Raw genomic sequence first — 20396 nt, forward strand, 5'->3', positions numbered from 1 at the left:
AACTTGTATACCCCTTTGAGATACGGCGTCCTCATTTGGATACGCGAGCTACTTTTGCCATTTCTCTGCGCCATTGGCGAGGAATTAAGAGACCACAAACACTGAGCTAGTGATAAATAAAACAATCATGTTGCCTAAAGTTCCTTTATGTCACTTCCAGTTGAAATACATTGCTGTACACGATCCCTTTGGTGGAGGCAATAACGTATTTTATGAGACGGGGGGCGTTTCGGCAGGAAATTGTAAATATTTTTTGCCTTTTTAGGAATGCGCGCTGCCGGCAGATAACTATCGCATGTAATCTGAGTGTGTCCTTAAATTCGGTTTATGTAACATAGCACGACTTACTGTGCAATAATTAGATAATTATTTACGTTGTAATTGGAATAAACTGCTGTAGAATACATCGTATATTGTAACGCTTCCCCTTGCTTTCAATTTGGTCTCCAAAACCGTGGCGTTAAATTATGTAAATTTGACGCATTTACAGACAGTCGATCATAATGTGTGTCGTAAAGGGATACGTGAATCGGGCTCGTAACGGCTTGATGTGAACTGATGAACGCGGGAGACGTGACGTCTCCAAACCGTATTCCGCGCGAAACTGAGAGGGAGGTGGAAGGACGGGCCATTATCATCGTCACAGTCCCGAGTTGCAGAGCTCGCCGACCGCAGTCCACTCCGAACCACGGGCTCCCTCGGGAAGTGGTCACGAACAGCGTCTTTCCGCGCCGAGCGCGCGCGTCTCTTCCGGTCATACCCCGTGCAACAAACACGGTCCATTAGCAGACGGCGCGTCGTCTGCCTGCCATTCGGAGCAGACGAACCCTTCGAGTGAGCTGTCCTCTGCTTCCGGCCGTGTGTATACGTCATACTTTGTGTCTCCCACTTGATGACCATTCAGCCATTTGCCCACTCTGAGTTCACGTACTAAGTCGTCGGTCTCCCTTGCTTAGCTTAGCATATGGCCAACGCTCAACAAGATGAGGATTGGGAAGCTGTTGTGAGTGGAACTGTATCGATGGCGCATGTTCCTAACGTTGTGTCGGGCGAATGAAGCTTTTTTTCCGTCACAAAGAGACGCTTTTGCAGATATCTGTTAATACATTGTTCGCCCACGCCGAGAGTAGGCAGCGAACGTCTTTTCTTTGTTGTTATTTTGGTCTTGTTTTTCTTGACTCCTGTAAAGCCGAGCGCCATAAGCGTAGTTCAGTAGCAGACGACGTGCCGACGTCGTCTGCTAATTCAGTTAATGAACCCTTCCAGTAAGCTGTCGTCATGCTTCCGGCCGCGTGTACGTCATACTTTGTGTTCCCCACTTGATGAGCGGACGCCCGACCGACCATTCAACCGTTGCCCACTCTGAGTTCACGTATTTATGTTGTCGGTTACCCCTGCTTAGCTTAACAAATGGCCAACGCTCAACGAGATAATGAGGATTCGGAAGCTGCTGTCAACGGAAGTGTATCGATGACGCATGTTCCTAACATTGTGGCGCGCGAATGCAACTTTGTTGCCATCACAAACGCGCTTTTGCAGATGTCTGTTAATATATTGTTCGCCTGCGCCGAAAATAGGCAGCGAAGTTCTTTTCTTTGTTGTTATGTATTTTTGTGTGCGTGTTTTGCCTTCTGTCAAGCCGAGCGCCGAAAGTCTTATATAGTTCAGTAGCACGACGCGCCGTCTGCCCAGCGCGGTCGTCGAATCTTTGATATCGGCGTCTGCAACGCCTGTTTGCTTCCGACCTGCGTCGTCTGCTGTACGTCTTGACTAGCGGGCACTCGACTCATTGTTTCGTAATCTGGCCTAATTTGTTATACTATGTCAGTCAGGACGATACGTAATGAATCGTAGGAAGCATCCATCTACGACGCTCGGGTAAGTATACCGTAGATGTCAGTATAATCGTGTATCCGAGCACATTTGGCGTGGTCACGCGCATCTGCTTGCTCCGTGCTCGTGGCTTGGATGGTACACTGTGTAGACCAATCCCATGCTGAACGTTTCCACTTAGGCGCACAGAAATGTTTCATTCTCTGTTGACGGTGTCACAAACTCTTCTACGTGCTGTTAATTATCGTCGTACATTGCTAAGCTTGCTGTTAATTACATATTGTCTTCTAACCACCATCAGCATCATTATAGCCTCTGCTTTTTCAATACCTCTTCGCAAGGGACCTGACCTACCGGTAATATCAATGCCGTTGCGTTTTCTTTAGCAAACATTCAGGCCAATAAAAACTTGGAGGACGCTTGAGCTTCGCCTTCAAGAGTAGAGCGATAGCGTGATCGGGCCCCGTGCGCATCGCTTCATTTGCTAGCCTGGCTTCGGTTCTCGGTGCTTGCCTTAAGGAAACGAACGACTGTGCGCATAACATTGACCGTTTAAAACTATCCTAGAATGCCTTCTGCAAGTACAGTTGTTAAGTGCCCGTTACGCCATAATTCTTCCGTTTGCGAATCAGCGAAGGGCCCTCTACGCGTCCGTAAGGCGACACGCGAACCTACTCAGCTGCTTACATTGTTGATGCTTTTGCAGCTGATGATCTTTAAATATCTGAGCACTTTGTAATGGGTGGGCCTTTAAAACACCCACTCGTTTCGCAATTCACATGTTTTGACGCCTGGCGCGATTCTACGCTTCTGCCGCGCAACATTACATGCTTTGAGGCATATAAAACTCTATGCTTTGAGGAGACTTCTTCCACTGCATGACATTAATATAATGTTTTTTGCGAAGCAGTTTCAAGCAATAGCGTGGCTCTGTGGTAGAACACCTGCTTGCCATGCAAACGGCCTGGGTTCGGTTCTCACTCAAACGTAAGATTTTTATTATTTATTTTGTTTGCATCTTTCTCGATTTTTCGGTCACGGACAAGCATGATTATTTTTCGCTCACAACCAAGTGCTGCTGGCATTTCCTTACGAAGAACTATGTACCAACTTGCCCAACAAGCCACCCTAATGACCTCTTTAACGCTCTCGCGTTAATACTTCATGATTAAACAGTTTGAGCTTTAGATTAACGTATGTTACATTTGCTGTAATACATATATATATATTTTTTACTTTCCGAGCACCCTTTGCGCAGTCTAGCTAAACTTCGCCCTTGTCACCGGCTGATGTCTAAACTCAACTTCGTGGACGGTCGGCCAAATTTTGTTTATTACATAGGCTCGTATTTCTGCATTTTCTTAATTTAATACATGTCCGCCAAGCATGCTCCTGCTAACAATGCACCTCCCAACCTATTATGAATCCCACAAAAAATAATAAAGAAAAAAAATGCCAGCACTGCTTCCTTCACAAGCGATCGGTCTGCCGCCAATTTACTGCTTGGGCCTCACACGAACAGCAGGAAACAGCAACGACAGAGCGCAGAAACGTTTAACAATGCGGCTGACTTTGAACTCGTTGTTGTGCCAGCCTTTGTGTCGTGTGGTCAGGTTAACTGACGTCGCAGATTGGACGTATGGTAACGGAACCAGGCAGACGACGCGTCCAACTGTTGTGAACAGCTCGCATACAAAACCACGCAAGATGTCCTGTCGCAACGGTGTTGTCGTCTGCTTGACAGCGTCCTGTGCTTTTGGAAGCGGGAGGCAACACGCTCTCTTTTTGCGGTGGTGTTGTCGTGTGCCTTGACAGCGTCGTCTGCTTCGGGAAGTCAGGGGCAACAGCAGACGGGCGCGTCTTTTTTGGCATGAAAATGATGTACTGTAGCGCGGTCTCGGACAAAGAAGTGAAAGTAGAAAGAAAGGTAAAAAAAGAAACAAACAAAGAAGAAAGCGAGGAAACGCGTAATATTCGTGGAACAGTGCGCAGAACGATAGCGAGCGCAGAATAAAAAATAAAATTAAAAAAGTACGGCAACGCTTGGCTGCAAGAAAGATTCAGAGCGAGCTCCGGTGCATAGCGGGGGAGCTCTCTGGTTTTGCGCGAGGGAGGGGCTGGGTGTCGTTCTGGGAATCGTATAGATCCTCACGCCACACACACTAGCTGTTCACTGGTGGAGCAAACATTTTGAGCCGTTTTGTGGTTTTTGTCCGCCTGCTTTTTATCTTTCCAATTTTTTTTTTTTCTATCTTCATGACGCCTGCGCGCTGGTGGCTTTGTTATCTGATAAGTCGTCGTGCTTGAAGTCTCCCCCCTTCGGTTGAGGCCCTCCGCTGACCCGTCACAGACCCCTTGGAGTGTCGCATGGCGCGTCGCGTTGCGCGTACTTTTATGTATTTTCGTTATCGTATTTTTGAAGTGCCCCCATTTTTCTTGAGGCGTCGCCCGCAGCCATTGTCGTGGTGTCCCCTGGCTAGCTGTTGAGGAACACGATGCCCGTAGAACCGGTGTGTAGCTTATAGCTTTTACCGTATACAGCCGCCTGGAATGCGTCTGCGTTATGGTTTGGCGTTTTGGTGTACGCCTGGTCCTCGGGCGTAGTCCGAAATTTATTTGGGGGGGGGGGGGGGGGTATACGACCTTCGTGTATGTATGTTCGTGCGTATGCCTGTGTGTGTGCTTGCATGTATATATCTGTTGTAAAGTTATCGGAGTGGATTTTTTGGGGGGGGTGGGGAGGTGTTGCACACCCCTAACCACCCCGCTGCCTCCGCCAATGGTCGAGTCTTTTGTGGCGACCTGGCGTCTGTGCCTTGCCGCAAGCTGTAGCTGGAACTGCGGGTTGCGCGAGCCCCGACGAAAAATGGCGTAACCTCGCTTATGTCAAACCTGGGAACGAGGCACCTGGGGCAGTAGCTAGCAGTGTGGTTTTATATGATCGTATTATATTTCAGGACCTTACTTCTTTAGGCCGTCGATTGATAAGTATGTAAAGAAATAGCAGCAGACTTTGCCTTGACCTTCGCCGACAGTTTCGGCGTCGATGATGTTGCGTGAAATCTGTCACGAAATGGGCGCATTGATGTTCTTCATTCTTTCTCTCCCCCCTACACGCACACACGCACACACGAGTGATCACTTAAAGCTTGGTGTAAAAGCCTAGCTAGAAAGGATACTTGGACGAGTTGGTTCATACTTACGAAAAAATAAAGCAGCGCAAGAAAGACAGAACGCTTTATCTATGCGTCTTTCGGTGTGTTCTGCCTTTGTTGTGCCGTTTTATCTTTCCTAAGTAAAAACATATTTGCCTGGTCGTTTAGGATCGATACCTCATAGTAAGTGCTATTATCAAATGTTCCTAGCATATGTAAAATACGGGCTGCACTGGTTGGGTTGAAAACCACCGCGGCAGTTCTAAACAGTATATACTATATTTCCTTAGGAAAACGCTTGCCGGGCGGAAATAATTGCGATCAGGATTGCCGTTAAATCAACAAAACGCTGCACACGGGGAGGCTGAACATACATAGAGTGCCTGTTTTGTGCCTGACATCACAGAAAAAAAAAATAATAAAGCGTATTCGTTTACGTTTAACCCCCGCGCAAAATGTATTTTGTTTATATTGTCGAAGCTATATAGTCAAAAGCCAATGACATTTGCTCAGAGTCTTTCTGCGGCTGCGTGCGCGAGCACTGATGTTGCATGGCGTTGACACCTCAAATTGGTTTACGGGTAAAGGTCGTAAAACCTTCGAACATAACCTTTGTTGGGGGGACAACATTAAGCTTATAGGGCTATTGAAGCACGGTGTCAGGGGCGTAGCCAGAAATTTTTTTCGGGGGAGGGGGGGGGGGGTTCAACCATACTTTATGTATGTTCGTGCGTGCGTTTGTATGTGCGCGTGTATATATGCGCAAGCAAAACTAAAAAATTTCGGGGGGGGGGGGGGTTGAACCCCCCCCCCCCCCCGGCTACGCCCCTGCACGGTGTTAAGAACACCCTCGGTTTGCTAAAGCACGGCCGAGATACAGGAAACGCCCTAAGCGGGACAGACGGCCGTAATGTCGCACTTTATCGGGGTTGACCTTAACATATTCACCGCACCGCTTTGTTCGATGACAATGAAGCACAGCTATAGCGTTAGGTACGTTGTGGAGAAAAAAAATTAAAAAGAAAAAGTATTAATTTTCGCGCATGAGAACATGCCACGTGAGGGATTCCGGTGAACTTTTGAAAAAGTTTCAGAATTCCTTTACTGTGTTGCTTTTCGACGCACGAAATTTCGTTGACGCTGTATGCTTTCGTCTTTCGATGGGCTTCAAGTTCAGAACCGAGCGCTTCGCGAGGTATAGCGTGGGGGCATTGGCTCGGTTGCATGTCCGCACGAATGAATTCGGACTTCCCTTTGTTGTCATAACCTCCTTGACAGACCTCAGCTGAGTCAGAAAGCTACGCGTTGTGTAAAAAAAAAAAAAAAAAAAAAAAAAAACAGCGTTTAAAAAACTTACTAGAAGTGATATTCAGGCGAGTTTTTAGGAGTTAATATCTTGAACTACAAGCGCAAGAAAAGGACTACACAACATGGCAAATAAGCGCGCCTGTTGTGTTGTTTTCCTGCTTGTGTCTTTGTCTTCCTCTTCTTCTTCTTCTTATTATTATTATTATTATTATTTTTGTTATTATTATTATTATTATTATTATTATTATTATTATTATTATTATTATTATTATTATTATTATTATTATTATTATTATATCCCTGCCGCCACGTGGTTCCCCAACCGGTCCACCTCTCGCCCCTTCGGGTGACCTGGGTGAGGAGGTAGCCGGCCTTCGCCGCCTGCTCCTCGACGCGCTGGAAGGGATTTCGTTCCTGAGTGACGAGGTCTCACAGCTGCGGGAGGACAATGAGCGCCTGCGAAAGGAACATTCCCGAGTGGCTGAGCAGCAGGTCCGTATCGTCGCCTCCCTTCGTGGTGAGGTTCGTTTTCTGCGCGATGAGCTGACACGCTGCGTCACCCCCAAGCTAGGGGAACGTCCTGCAAAGTCTCCAACGGCTGCAAAGTCTCCAACGGCTGCAAATTCTCCAACGTCCCCAACGTCTCCAACGGCAAAGTCTTCCGTGAACTCCGACACCCCTGCGACCTCTGATACGACTCATAACACCGAAACGCTCCCACCTTTTACCCCACCACCAGGTTTCCAGCGTGATTTGAAGCTCCGCGTTGTGGATCGTGCGGAAACCTCTTCGGCCAATGTCACAGTGAGTGCAAGAAAGGAAACGAAAAGAAAAACACATGTATCTACTGGAGCCATGGACTCGTCCACTTTGTTAGTGGCTCAAATCCCTCAACGACCCCAGCGGCAGTGGGCTATATTTGTGTCCAAGTTGAGCCCTTACACTACATCTGCTGACCTCAAGAAACACATTGAGTCTGTTGACCTTTCTGCCATTTCCTGCCGGCGGCTCAAAACAAAATATCCTTCTTACTCCTCGTTCTGCGTTACAGTTGACGAAGATACATCGAAACGTCTGAATGACCCGTCAATGTGGCCGTGCGGTTGCATTTTCAAACCATTCCGTGGGATTCTCCACGAAGACATGCTCCATCCCTCAGAGTGCGCACCCGTAAGCAACGGTGCCGTGTAATTTGGACATATTTTATCAGAACGCTCGTGGTCTTCGCACTAAGACGCGCGAATTCTTTGCTAATGTTGTTTCGTCTTCTTTTGACCTTATTGCGATTTCTGAAACGTGGCTGTGCAGTGAAATTCCTTCCTGTGACTATCTTCCGTCGAACTACACCACCTTCCGCAGTGATCGGGACTTCTGTGCAACTAAACAAAAAGGTGGTGGTGTATTGATGGCTATAGACAGCTCTCTAAGATCTGCTAGACGCAAGGACATAGAAACAATTTCTGAATCAATTTGGATCGAAATTAGTCTTGAGCACTGTGAAAAATTGTTGATTGGATGTTTCTATGTATCGCCTAGCGTTTCACCTATTGCTTTTAATCAGATCGTCTCTTCTATTGAAAATGTGGTAATTTCACATAAGAAGCACAAAATTCTTGTACTTGGCGATTTTAACACACCTGGAATTGACTGGACCACACTTAAATTTTCTCATTATCATCATTTCTTAAAGAACAAATGCAGCGTATTGTTAGATTTTCTCGCTTTTAATTCCCTACAGCAGCACAATAGTATTGCCAATTCCTGTGGTAACGTCTTAGATCTGTGTATTTCTAATAATCAACCTATCGAAGTATCACTCTCTCACATCTCTCTTGTTCGTCCTGACAAATTTCACCCACCACTCAAACTAACACTCTGTATTTCACCAGAAAAACCAAGCTTTCCCAGAAAAATCGACAAAACGCCCAGATTTGCCTTCAAGCGAGGTGACTACGTTGGCTTGTACCATGACTTGTCCACCACAGATTGGTCACTGGTAACTGACAAACCCAATGTTGATGATCAAGTCGATCAGTTTACGGAGCTTATCTTGACCAGCATGCGCAAGTTCATTCCCCAGTATACACCTCATCATTGTAAATATCCCTCCTGGTTCTCATCAGAACTTATAAGTGCACTGAAACATAAAGATCGTGCACACAGGAAGTATAACGTTCTGCATCAACTCATTTGAAGGAAGAATTCTGTCGTTTTCGTACTCTTTGTAAACGCCTTTATAAACGGGATCACAGTCTATATATTTCATTTTTAGAAAAAAGCGCGTCTGACAGGCCGGCTGAGTTTTGGAAGTATGTGCGCAAACGGTCGAGCAAAAGTGGCGAGTCCTTCAGGATACTGGACCCAAATGGAGTAGAAGTTCAAGCCGTTGCTGACTGTTTTGCCATGCATTTTTCATCTGTCTATAAGTCTCCAGCCTCTGTAGCTAGTAACGGTCGACAGGTTAAGGCAGTTGGCACAGCTGATGCTGTGTCGCTAGATGAAGATTCCATTTCGGAATGCATTAAGCGCTTGAAACCATCCTTTTCAGCTGGCCCAGATGGCATCCCCTCTGCCATACTAAAAGCCTATGGCAGTATACTTGTCCCAGTATTGACTACCATATTTAATAAGTGTCTGCATGCTTCAACGTTTCCTAGCATGTGGAAAACTGCTCGTGTTTTCCCAGTGTTTAAGTCTGGCTGTAAAAGTGACGTCTCGAACTACCGCCCTATTTCCCTTCTTTGTGCCGCATCCAAAATCTTTGAGCTTGCTCTTCACAAAATATTGTCTTTTGATGTAAAAAATTCATTGATTGTGAATCAGCATGGGTTTCTCGCTGGCCGCTCAACTGTCACTAATCTTGCCAGTTTCATGATGCAAGTCTCCACGCCTATTTCGCAGAGAGGACAGGTTGACGCTATTTACTGTGACCTTAGCAAAGCTTTTGATGTTGTCAGCCATTCGCTGCTTGTGGATAAACTTGCACACTTTGATGTTGATTCTTCAATTGTGAATCTCCTCCATAGCTATCTTCTTGATAGATTATGTTACGTTGCCGTTAATGGCCAAACGTCCTCTTTGTATAAAGCTACTAGTGGGGTTCCTCAAGGGTCGGTACTGGGCCCACTCCTCTTTTTAATTTATGTTAATGATGTTTCTTCTGTCATTCGGAATTCTTCTTTCCTTTGTATGCCGATGACATAAAGATATTTAAGGAAATTCATTCAGTTATCGATTGTCGCTTGCTGCAATCTGATTTGTGTTCTTTTCTGAATGGTGCAGGAGCAATAACCTCTCCCTAAATATTTCAAAAACCAAGGTAATGAGTTTCACTCGAAAAACATCTAGTGTGCCATTTTTATATTCTGTCAATTCTGTGTCGTTGTGTAAGGTATGTGAGATCAATGATCTAGGTGTTCTTTTTGATAGCACCTTACACTTTTCTGCTCACGCTAAGCGTGTTGCTTTGCGGGGTCTTCGCACCCTAGGCTGTGTTTGCAGAATGTCTAGAGAATTCCGTTCTCCTGTGCCCTTCCGTAAATTGTACACCGCGCTATGTCTTCCTCAACTAGAGTATGCATCTGTGATCTGGAATGGCATTCCTAATTCCAGCAGCAACGCCATTGAGCGAGTCCAGAAAAAATTCCTAAGCATTTACAACCATCGTTTCGCTAGAAATAACTCTGGATGTCGTTCTAACGCTGCTGGATTATTATCATTGCCATCACTTTGCTGCCGACGAAATCGCGCTGATCTGTTATTTCTTTACAAGCTTGTGCATGGTATCATATCCTGCCCTGCACTGCTCAACTGTCTTAATTTCCGAATTCCGCGTAAGCTGACCAGAGAGAATAGACCTTTTCATGTAACCGGCCTGCCTCTGTGAACATTCGACCATTGGCAGGATACAACGTCTTTACAATGCTTACTTTTTGGAGCTCGATGTTTTTCACAGCTCTCAGTCGTTGTTCTGCTCCGAGCTTTGCACTGTACTTACATAGCCTTGTACACTGTTATATTTTTTTTTCTGCCTGCGCATAGTTTGTAACGTTTTTTATCCCTGATAGTTTATTATGAATGTTTCCTTTGTTTTTTTGTTTTTTTTTGTTGTTTTTTGTGCGCCAGTACAAAGACCTTACGGTTGTTCCTGGGCACATTAAATAAACGTTTGATTGATTGATTGATTGATTATTATTATTATTATTATTATTATTTTCCGCATAGTTGTATATGTGCAATCTAATTTTTTATTCCCCTTCAATATTTCTCATATTGTCTTATTTTACTCCTCCCCTTTTGTGTTCATTTCTCCTTGTCTACGTGTTTTTGCCCTTTTTATTTCTGAAGACTGTCTGTATTGTATTGTTTATTTTTATTGTTTTTTTTTGCGTGCGCCTGCACAAAGACCTCACGGTTGTTCCTGGGCACGTTAAATAAAGGATTGATTGATTGATTATTATTATTATTATTATTATTATTAGTTTGCGCTTATACACTCCGTTTCATACATCAGGTGCAACGCTATGGAAGACTTCTTGCAGTAGATGCGCTCGCTTCAAGAAGTATAGTTCAATGATATTACCATACGTAATGTGGCGTTATTTTTTGTCATTTTTAGGCTGAGTAATAAATGAAAACACTTTGTGCCTTAGAAATAAAGAGACCCCGTCATTTATACGGCTGTCAGTAGGTTGTTCTGGATCGCTTAGCGCCTGTTTGTTTTCGTATCGTGGCCTCCGCGATTAATTCCGGCAGCGCGCAGCCGGAGCCAATCGCGGAGGCCACTTTTACAACGACGAAATCCAAGCGCGTGTGGACTTGCATGTTTTGCTGACCGAACTTAGTGCACAGCTTCCACAGCGTTGCACATGATGCATGAAACGAAGTATAGTTCAAGCTTAAGACTTGAGCTTTACGTGCGAAAACCACCATGTTATTAGGAGGCATGCCGTATCGGGCGACTCCGGACTGATTTAGGGGCGTAGCTCCTCTTAGTCTAACCTTGTCACGTCTCCGTTGTCCGGCGTAAACGGACCTCCCGTATGATGCAATAGATGGCGCTGCCTCATAGAAGTACATACAAACTGCAGTTCAGGGACAATATTTTTGATCTTGTGGGGTTTCTTAGCGTGCACCTAAATCCAGCTTACGGAGTCGCGCATCAAAAACAAGGGCGAGACGGACGCATAAGGATAGACAAAGAGGTAAGCGGTGAACTTCAGCTGTCGTTTATTGCTGCCAGACAAGCTTATGTACTCTCTTCAACGCATGCGTTGAATCGCTTGACAATGAGCCTATAGGTAATGCTGACGTACACAGATTGCAAAATTCGAGTCAGATATACAGGAATTCATCACACATGAGCATCTCAACGCTCAGTACATTGAAGGCCACAAGAGCACACGCAAGGCACAAGTACCAAGAACACCGACAGAACTGCTGTACCCGCATTCGTAAGGGAATATGCAGGCACCAATGCCAGTCACACTCTGCTGTCCACGTATATGCGGATATACAAAGACTCTTCACTCAAAACGATCGACACAGTCGTGGTGCACGCGAGAGCCTAATTCCTCGACTACATTGGGCTCCAATGCGCCGTTCTTTTCGGAAGCTCCACGTATCTAATAGAGTATAGATCCTTGCGAGCTTTTTAGCCTCCCGGCAGATGGGATCAATAAGTAGGGGGGAGGGGGGGGACGCGTGGAGTAATTTATCGATTAGCGCGCAGGTTAATAAGGCAGGGGTGTGTGAGTGTGCGTATGGTATAATATACAGTGAGCCAATTACATCATCGACGAAGAAGGGGAGGAGACGATGTGACAGCGGAGGAAGTGGCATCCGTTGGGGCACTTCCTCGACCTCCCCCCCCCCCCCCCCCGCCCCCCCGCTCCCCCGCTGGCGCCATCGCCTCTCTTTCGCACACCACTGCCACGTTCCTGCGTCTTCCTTGATAGATGTTCTGTCTCTTTCGGTTCATTCTCTCACACGGTCCTTTTGTTCTGCCTAACTTTCTTGCTTTCTCGTTTTTCTGTTGGTCTAATCTTCTGCCCGTGGCGAGACGCAGTTTCTAACCTCTTGTGTCGCGTCTGTGATGAATGCTCCTCCTATCCCTCTTTTCTTACCCTTCGCTTTTCTCGCCTTCCCAATTTCCCTCTTTTTTTTGTGGTTCTTCGTCTCCACCGTCTCCAAGCGGATTCCCTTCTCTCAACGGCGTTAGCTCCCTTAGTTCTCTTGCGTCTTTTTGTGCCTGTTTCCCTGCGACGCAGTTAAGGTGACCGCACTGTGAAAGAATCGACCACTAACCTAGTTGGTAACGGTTCTTGAACCGGCGCTGTGGTTTGACCTATTTTCTTCTCTTCTTGCGCCGTGTTTTGAGATGTTCAGTGAGGTGACCACGTTTTCTTCTCTTAAGACAGAATGTGATCTTAACTATAATCTCCTATAACCTAGAAGCTTTGGGGAGTTTGTGGAACATAATGAAAAAAAAAAAAAAAGCACAACGCTTGTCAGCTTTCTCCTGTATATCTGCCTTATCACTTAAAACTGTTCCACTCTCTCCTCTCGGTTGCCCGCCCATCATTACCCTGTGAACATTCCTCTGTTCATCCACCTTTATTTATTTATTTATTTATTTATTTATTTATTTATTTATTTATTTATTTGTTTATTTTTATTTATTTTTATTATTATTATTATTATTATTATTATTATTATTATTATTATTATTATTATTATTATTATTATTATTACATACAAATACTGCTGCCTATATCTCGAGGCATAGCAGGAGTAGGTACAGATCTTAGTACAAACAAAATAAACAAACGCTAAGATTGTACAAAACCTTCTCTCCTTCTTGTTCTTTCCCTTTTTGTGCCCTCCCCCTTTCTCAGTTTAGCCCTGTCCCCTGCAGCCAAAGCAACACGGTATCCACGTTCCTTAGTGACTTCTAGCGCAGCAAAAAGACACAAGAAAGGCGGGACACAGCAACTGGGCAGTTGAGAGTAGCGCAGTGCCCTGTCCTCTTTCTTGTTTTGTTGCGCTAAAAGTTAGCATGGACAAGCACCAACTGTTAACTAGGTTTAGAGGAACAGAAACTTGGGCGAGTTCGTAAGTATCCACGATGGTACTTAAAAGCGCCCCTGTCCTCCCTAAAAACAAACAAACAAACAAACAAACAAACAAACAAACAAACAAACAAACAAACAGACAAACAAACAAACAAAAAAAAACACGATACACAATAGTTTGAAGAGAGCGCTTGTCCTGTCTGGTTCTTCTTGCTTGTGTATCCTGCGCTTTTTGCGCTTCTAAGTACTATCAATTAAGCGCCAACTAGTCCGTCAAAGCATTGTGCTAAAGGGGCCATGACACGGTCACTCAACAATTTGCGGTTTTAGAAGTAGAGGGTCTATTGTGCCTGTACGGATATGAAAAATGGATTGTACAAGAATATTTCAGTGCAAACTAAGCCCAAGAAGTAGCTGGCTATAAACCCCGCCCACCGCCGGCGACCGCCATTTCGCAATGGCGTGTGTGACGTCATGTGCTGCGCGGAACGGAGCCGTCGTCTTCTACCAAAATTTCGGCCGCTGCAAATCGTTCAATTTCGATGGCAAGCTGGACAAAGCTGAAATAGCTCGATTGCACCCGCAGCTGACCAGGGAACAAAATCGTTTGCCGGAATGGAGACGTTCGCACGGCATGCGGCTTGTTACGTCACGGCTCGCGAGCGCGCCAGTGTTATCCGACTCTCAGGACGCTCGCGTGCTGATAAAAAAATATTCGATTATAAATTAAGTGCTCGACAAAATGTGCGCAAATTTCGCCAGCATACTTGTGAACGCGCAAGGATTAAGCTACATAACACACATTATGATAGAAAATTGGGTTTCATGGCCCCTTTAAACCTACGTTTGTCTCCGGCTCGGCAGAAGTTCCAAAATTCTTTTAGGAGTGCTTTGGTTTGGGCAAGTTTGTGCGACACCTGCAGAGTTAAGCATCACTAAATACGATGACACAACGCGCTCACACGAGACCAGTGATAACAAAAGTACAAAGTACGAAGCTAGCAAGTGGATATGTGCTTTCCCTCTCACACTAGTGCCATTAGCCCTTTCTTATACCCTCTCCCCTCTTTTTCCATCCTCCTCTCCCTTCTCGATTTTCACGCAAGAAAAAGAAATCGGCGGTCGATGTGAAACCGCGATTAGGAACCGCGTCGCCTTCCCGCGATGCCGCGCAGGGCCGAGTTTGTGTGGAGATCGGTGTCTTCTCTCGTTGGCGGCATGTGGGAGGTCTTCTTCTTCCTCCTATTCCCTTTCTTCATCTGTCCTGACATTTATATCTACTGTTTCTTTTTTCATTTTTTTATCTCTCAATCTCTTTCTTTGCTTCTTCACTTGGTCCCCCTCATTTTCTTTATCGTCTTCGATCTCTTTTTCATCTTGATCGATCGCGCGCCTACTTCTCTCATGCCCGCCCCGAAGCGCACCCCCCGGCGCTCCTGAAGTCACAAACGTGGTTTCTCCCCCCTCCTCCCCCCCCCCTCCCCTGAAGCTACAACCCCTCTCAACCAATCGTGTGACACGCGAGCCAGGGAACATCGGCTGTGCCTTTTCGTTCGACATCTCTTTCTTCCCGACTTGGGTCGTCCGCCCCCCCCCCCCCCCCCCCGTTTCATTGCTGTTGAAAACCAGCAAAGAAAAAAAAAAGGGGGGGGGGTGGCACTTTACTGATGAAAATAAACAACAAAAGAAAGTTGACCGATTGGCCAGTTATAGCTATGCTTTCCTCAAAGGATCAGGTGGCGGGCCTAGCTTTCTTACCCCTCTAGTTCATCTCTTTATCACTGTATATAAAAAAATAAATGTTTCCTTATTTTTCGGGGGGGGGGGGGGGGTCAGTCTCGACCTTTGGTAAAGAGATGCTGTGATTACATTTGGAGAGATAGATGAAAACGTAAAAAAAGGGAGAAATCTGATTTATCCCGGCGTCTTCTCAACTCGGTGTCACTCGAAGCAAACAAGTACCTGTCATCTGCGATACTTTGTATCGACCCGTTGGCGTAACAGGATTTGTCTCATGTCAGGTTTAGAAACTTTTTCACTGCTCCCGGATCAGGTGTGAGGTTGTCACTCGTTCTTACTTAATCCTGAGAATTGTAATCTAAAAGATTATATAGATGTTCCCTTTTTTTTTTTTTTTGAGCTCATTGCATCTTCGTGTTTCAGGAAAGCTTGTTTATTGAGAATAAAATAGCAGTAGCGCTTCGTAGTTTTACAGATATTGACATGAAGTAGATTTTGTTTTATTTCGACACACCTTACAGGTTGCCCTCGTAAGGCATTGTGTAGAAGAGGGTCAGTACAGTGAAATATATAAATAAAGGTTATAGGTACGTGGACTCTTTTAACAAACTGAAGTAACAACCAGTGCAGTAACACGAGATGCTGGATACATTATTGTGAAATAAATGCCGAGAGAGCCTGCTCTAAGTTATGGTATCGTGGTTGGTTTGGTTTGATTTATAGTGTTTAACGTCCCTATGCGACTCCGGTTATGAGAGACTCCGCACTGTGAGTTCTGGACAATTTGGGCAACCTGGGGTTCTTTAATGCGCACTAATGTCGCACCAGACACGGGCCTCTAGCATTTCGCCTCCGTCGAAATGGGACCGCCGCGGCCGGTATCGAACCCGCGTCTTTCGGGTCAGCAGCCGAGCACAATTATAGTCTCATAGTTGGCGTTCGTTTTAAGGGCTAACAAAAGGATAAGACGATTGTGATGAGATAAATATAAGGAGAAATGATGTAGAAAGGAGGCCAATGAGTGATTACGACTCGGATCATAACCAGGTTCTTGTCAAGATGCTTGTCCAGGATCTGGTCCTTGTCAGATCCTTGTCAATGATCCTCGTCAAGCTGCTGCTTTTGCGGATTTTTTATTCGTCCCTCCCATATTTATAGTTTAGAAATAAAAATTCATTTGATTGATTAGACTTGAGGAGTCCTTGTTTCTACTGGCGAGACACGTGATCACGTTGGCGGAATAGCCAATTAAGAGCCTGGCAACAGTCACGAAGCCAGTATGGCTGGCTAAGTTTGAAAATAAGCTCTCGTGCGGAGTGACAGCGGAAATTGCGGATGAACTTTTTCTGCTTCGTCATTGTGCTCCTTCGTGACAGAACTGGGTGAAAAGCAAAAAGTAAACAGAAAAGGCCTCTTCTATTGGTCAGCACTTCCTTTTAATGTAGGTCTTAAAGTTCAGCTGACGTGTACGGTTTCCGTCTACGCTGTTGCCCTTTCACGTTCGCGTTCTCGTGAGGTCTCGGATTTTCTCGGGAGAATCGCGTGATCGTGCGATGGGAAAGTGAAGCTGCTTTGAAAGCAGCACGCGAACTTCTCTGTGGGACGGACATCCGTCCATCTAAACTGGCGCAAGCGGCATTCGTTCACCGATTTTTCATCGTTTGAAGCCTCCATCTTCCTCTGAACTTCTTACTTGTCTGCTGGATCTATTATTGGCAATGCGCACATAACACGGGTAATTACACAGAACGTTAAGCACACGATCACGACTGTTAAGATTTACGTAAACCAATTAGCTTAGCATACACTGTAATTTGATACTTGCACGACATATTTGTATCTTCGGACGGATGGACGTGTTTCCCAAGCTGTGAGAAGATTCTGCAGGCTGCGCCGCTCGTTTCCTTGGTCTTCCGGTCGCCGTCACATGCGGGAGAGTCACGTGACATGGGCAGAGACGTCACTTTTGACGTAATCGATAGAGCGTTTCGTTGCTGTCTGCCCTGGCTGTGACAGTAGTGCTGCGGCCAAAATAAGTGAGAATCTCCAAGGCACGACGCAGGTCACCGGCGTCCCAGTGACACGGGCTAACCTGTGACACTGGAAAAATACAGACACTTGTGCAACGTCAGGCAGAGGCTTTCCCTTTCATTCAGATTGTGCGGCCTGGAGGCGAAATTGTACAGGCCCGTGTATAGTGCGATGTCAGTGCATGTTAAAGAACACCAGATGGTCGAAATTTCCGGAGCCCTCCACTACGGCGTCCCTCATAATCATATCGTGGTTCTGGGACGTAAAATTGTTCGGCGGTGGTGTGACATCAAACATGCCGTCTGGGCTCACGTGATGGCGAGCGCAAGTTTCATATACTACTACGCCTTTTCGGGTTCAATCACGCTGCTGCACCAGAAGAATAAACGGCGTGCATTGCGAAAGTTTTGCACACACTGCACGTCGTGTACCCGCGCGTGGCATATAGGTTACGACACTGGATTAAAGAAAAAGAAAAATATGTACGAAAAAACAGAGCTCGTATTGTACGCGGAACGAGGCACACATCTCCGGTTAAATCACGCTAATAGCGGCCACCTAATCGGTGGTTGTACAAAAGGGCGTGGATCGTTTTTCACGGCCGACAGGCACGCGTTACGCTGGCATTGTGCATTACCCCTAACGAGATGCGCGCGCATGCCGTAACGTATAAGTGCGGTCGGGTGTGTAAGCTGTACACGGCCTGTGTGGTTGGAGCGTTGCCCATTGAGACTATCTCTGCAAGCGACCGTCTTCTCTTGGAGATGATTAATGGCGCGTATTAATCAGCGCCCACTAATTAATCAGTGCGCGTCTACCATGCTCCCACGATCCGATTGAATACGCTGCAGCCTTAAACGGTTTCGAGCATAAACGGTTCAGTTCTGGTCAGCATCGAAGACATTGACTGCCGTGTAGTTAGCTAGTTAGTTACTCGGTTAGTTAGTTATTTAGTTATCTTGTTTTAGCCGGCCTATCTTTCTTACTATTTGCATAAACGAGAAGTATTATAGAACTCGCTTATCCAAGGGGTACGATGCTCGTATAGAGCACCATTACTAATGGCCGTATCGTTACCAATGCCGACCAGTAGTAGCGCTTACTTATCATGTGACCAGGGCTTATAGTTCATGAAATTTTTTACTTGGCTTCAAGATTGTGACTACGCTCTCTCTTAGTTTTTTCCCCTGCCGTCATGGCCTCGAGCCACGCTGGAGATGTCACGTGATATCTCTTGTACCGCTTCGTGCTCTTGCCGTGATTGCGTTCAAGGCCATCTTCGCATGAGACATATTAATAAGAGTAATTGTTGGGAGTTTTACGTCCCAAAACCACGATGTTATTATGAGGGATGCCGTAGTGGAGGGCTCCGGAAATTTCGACCGTCTGGCGCTCCTTAGCGTGCATCTAAATGTAAGTACACGAGCCTCGAGCCCTCCACTACAGCCTCTCTCATAATCATATCGTGGTTTTGGGACGTTAAGCCCCAGGTATTATTATTATCTATCTACCTGTCTACAGCTGTATACGAAACGCGCGCCATATCAGACTACTTCGCGTGGGAGTACATGTGCAGATGTTCCGCCCGCGTAGCTCTTCCTTCATTGCCAATTAAGCATTCCCAGGATTTGGGGACATCTGTGGCGCCATCTCTCGGCGGCAGCAACAGCGTCCTTCCGTAACTTAATGGGAAACAGGCGACAAAAAATCATTTCTGACGAAAAAAGCTAGTTACCAAAAAGGACTCGCGCTCCTATACAGAAGAGACCCACTGGAATGTTTTGCTGAAATAGCATTATCGCACTGCAAAGCGTGTGGCGTCCCAGGACAGTTGAACACCGCCAATTAGAAACACACGGGGCCGCATTATAAAATGTGAAACACTCGGGGAAGCCACACGATTTGTAGATCGACACTGCAACTTTACCAGAATGTTCCAATGGGTCTCTGCTGTATAAAACCGGGAGTGGTTTTTGGTAACTAGCTTTTTTTTCTCGTCAGATATGATTTTTTCCCGCCTATTTTCCCTTCATGACCCGAAGGTCTCGGGATCCAATCCCGGCCGCGGCGGCTGCATTTTCGATGGAGACGAAAATGTTTGAGGCCCGTGTACTTAGATTTACGTGCATGTTAAAGAACCCCAGGTGGTCGAACTTTCCGGAGCCCTCCACTACGGCGTCTCCCATAATCATATCGTGGTTTTGGGACGTTATACCCCAGATGTTATTATATATTTCCCCTTTAGTTACGGCCGGCCGCCGCTGCCACCGGTAGGAGATGGCGCTACGCGCATATATCCCCAAATCCTTGACGTGAAAAGCTGTCCGAGAGTATAGCGTGCTTTACCGTGCAACCATACTGTACGAAAAGGGGCTGAGGTTCCCCCAAGCCGTGTTTGTGGGGCTTTTCTCCCTCATCCACCTCCACTTACCACTCTTCTGTACACGTGTGTGTACACAAGGGATTTATGGAAGTCAATAAATGAAACCAGCTACTCGAGAGGCGCTTGTCGTCGCATAATAAAGCATTTGCAATTGGATAGGGGATTTATGCAAATTCTCTCTGGGGTGGCTGCGGGCGGAGCTTACAGTTGTCCTTAGGTTGTGACCGACCATGGTCTCGCTTACGCTGTTACGAATGGGGGTTTCGTGTCGAGGAAAGCCGGGAGGCTGGCGAGCCGATGATGCCGGAGATGTCGGACTATCGCTGTGGGCAGAACAAAGAGGCCAAACGTTTATGCAAACTTAACAACGTTTATAGCAGGTATAGCAGGTCATAGCAAGATATCGCAGTACAGAGCCTGCCAGCACGACCAAGTCGGCTGGGGCGTCTCTCTAACAACGGACCAGGCCGGTCTTAAATAGGGGACCAGTCCATTGTTGACAGGGTGGCTCTTTGGTCCCAGGTGTGGAGCAGCCTTTCCATCGTCCTCAGGAATGCTGCTCTCCGCAGCTGGGTAGCTTCGAAGGACGTCAATCGAAGGGGCTGGCTGAAACGACAGGCGTCAATCGAAGTGGCCGGCTGAAACGACTGGATTTCAGACAATGCATGCAGGGCTAAGTCCCTGCTTCCAGGTGGCAGGTGCGGACGCGGCTCGTGGCCGCTCTTTTTGTACTTTTATTCGGTCTGCCGTGGTGCAGGTGTTGATCCCTGCTTCCAGGTCGCCGGTGCGGGCCCTTCTCCATAGTCGCAGGGCAAACGCTGACCGCGATGCCGTGAACTTCCAACGAAGTGCAGGTGCTTGTTCGCTTCCCCG

The 20396-nt window shown here is 46.3% G+C and overlaps 1 protein-coding gene across 1 annotated transcript in view; it reads right to left on the bottom strand.

The window, feature by feature from the left end:
- LOC119400535 (uncharacterized) overlaps window positions 1-20396 on the bottom strand; it is a 116372-nt gene that overhangs the window by 25809 nt on the left and 70167 nt on the right. Inside the window, exon 3 of the mRNA XM_049417593.1 lies at window positions 19729-19846. Within this exon, the coding sequence (XP_049273550.1) occupies window positions 19729-19846 (118 nt within the window). The remainder of the gene's footprint in view (window positions 1-19728; window positions 19847-20396) is intronic.

Source organism: Rhipicephalus sanguineus, chromosome 7 (assembly GCF_013339695.2).
Source record: "Rhipicephalus sanguineus isolate Rsan-2018 chromosome 7, BIME_Rsan_1.4, whole genome shotgun sequence".
In the NCBI taxonomy this organism is placed as follows: domain Eukaryota; kingdom Metazoa; phylum Arthropoda; class Arachnida; order Ixodida; family Ixodidae; genus Rhipicephalus; species Rhipicephalus sanguineus.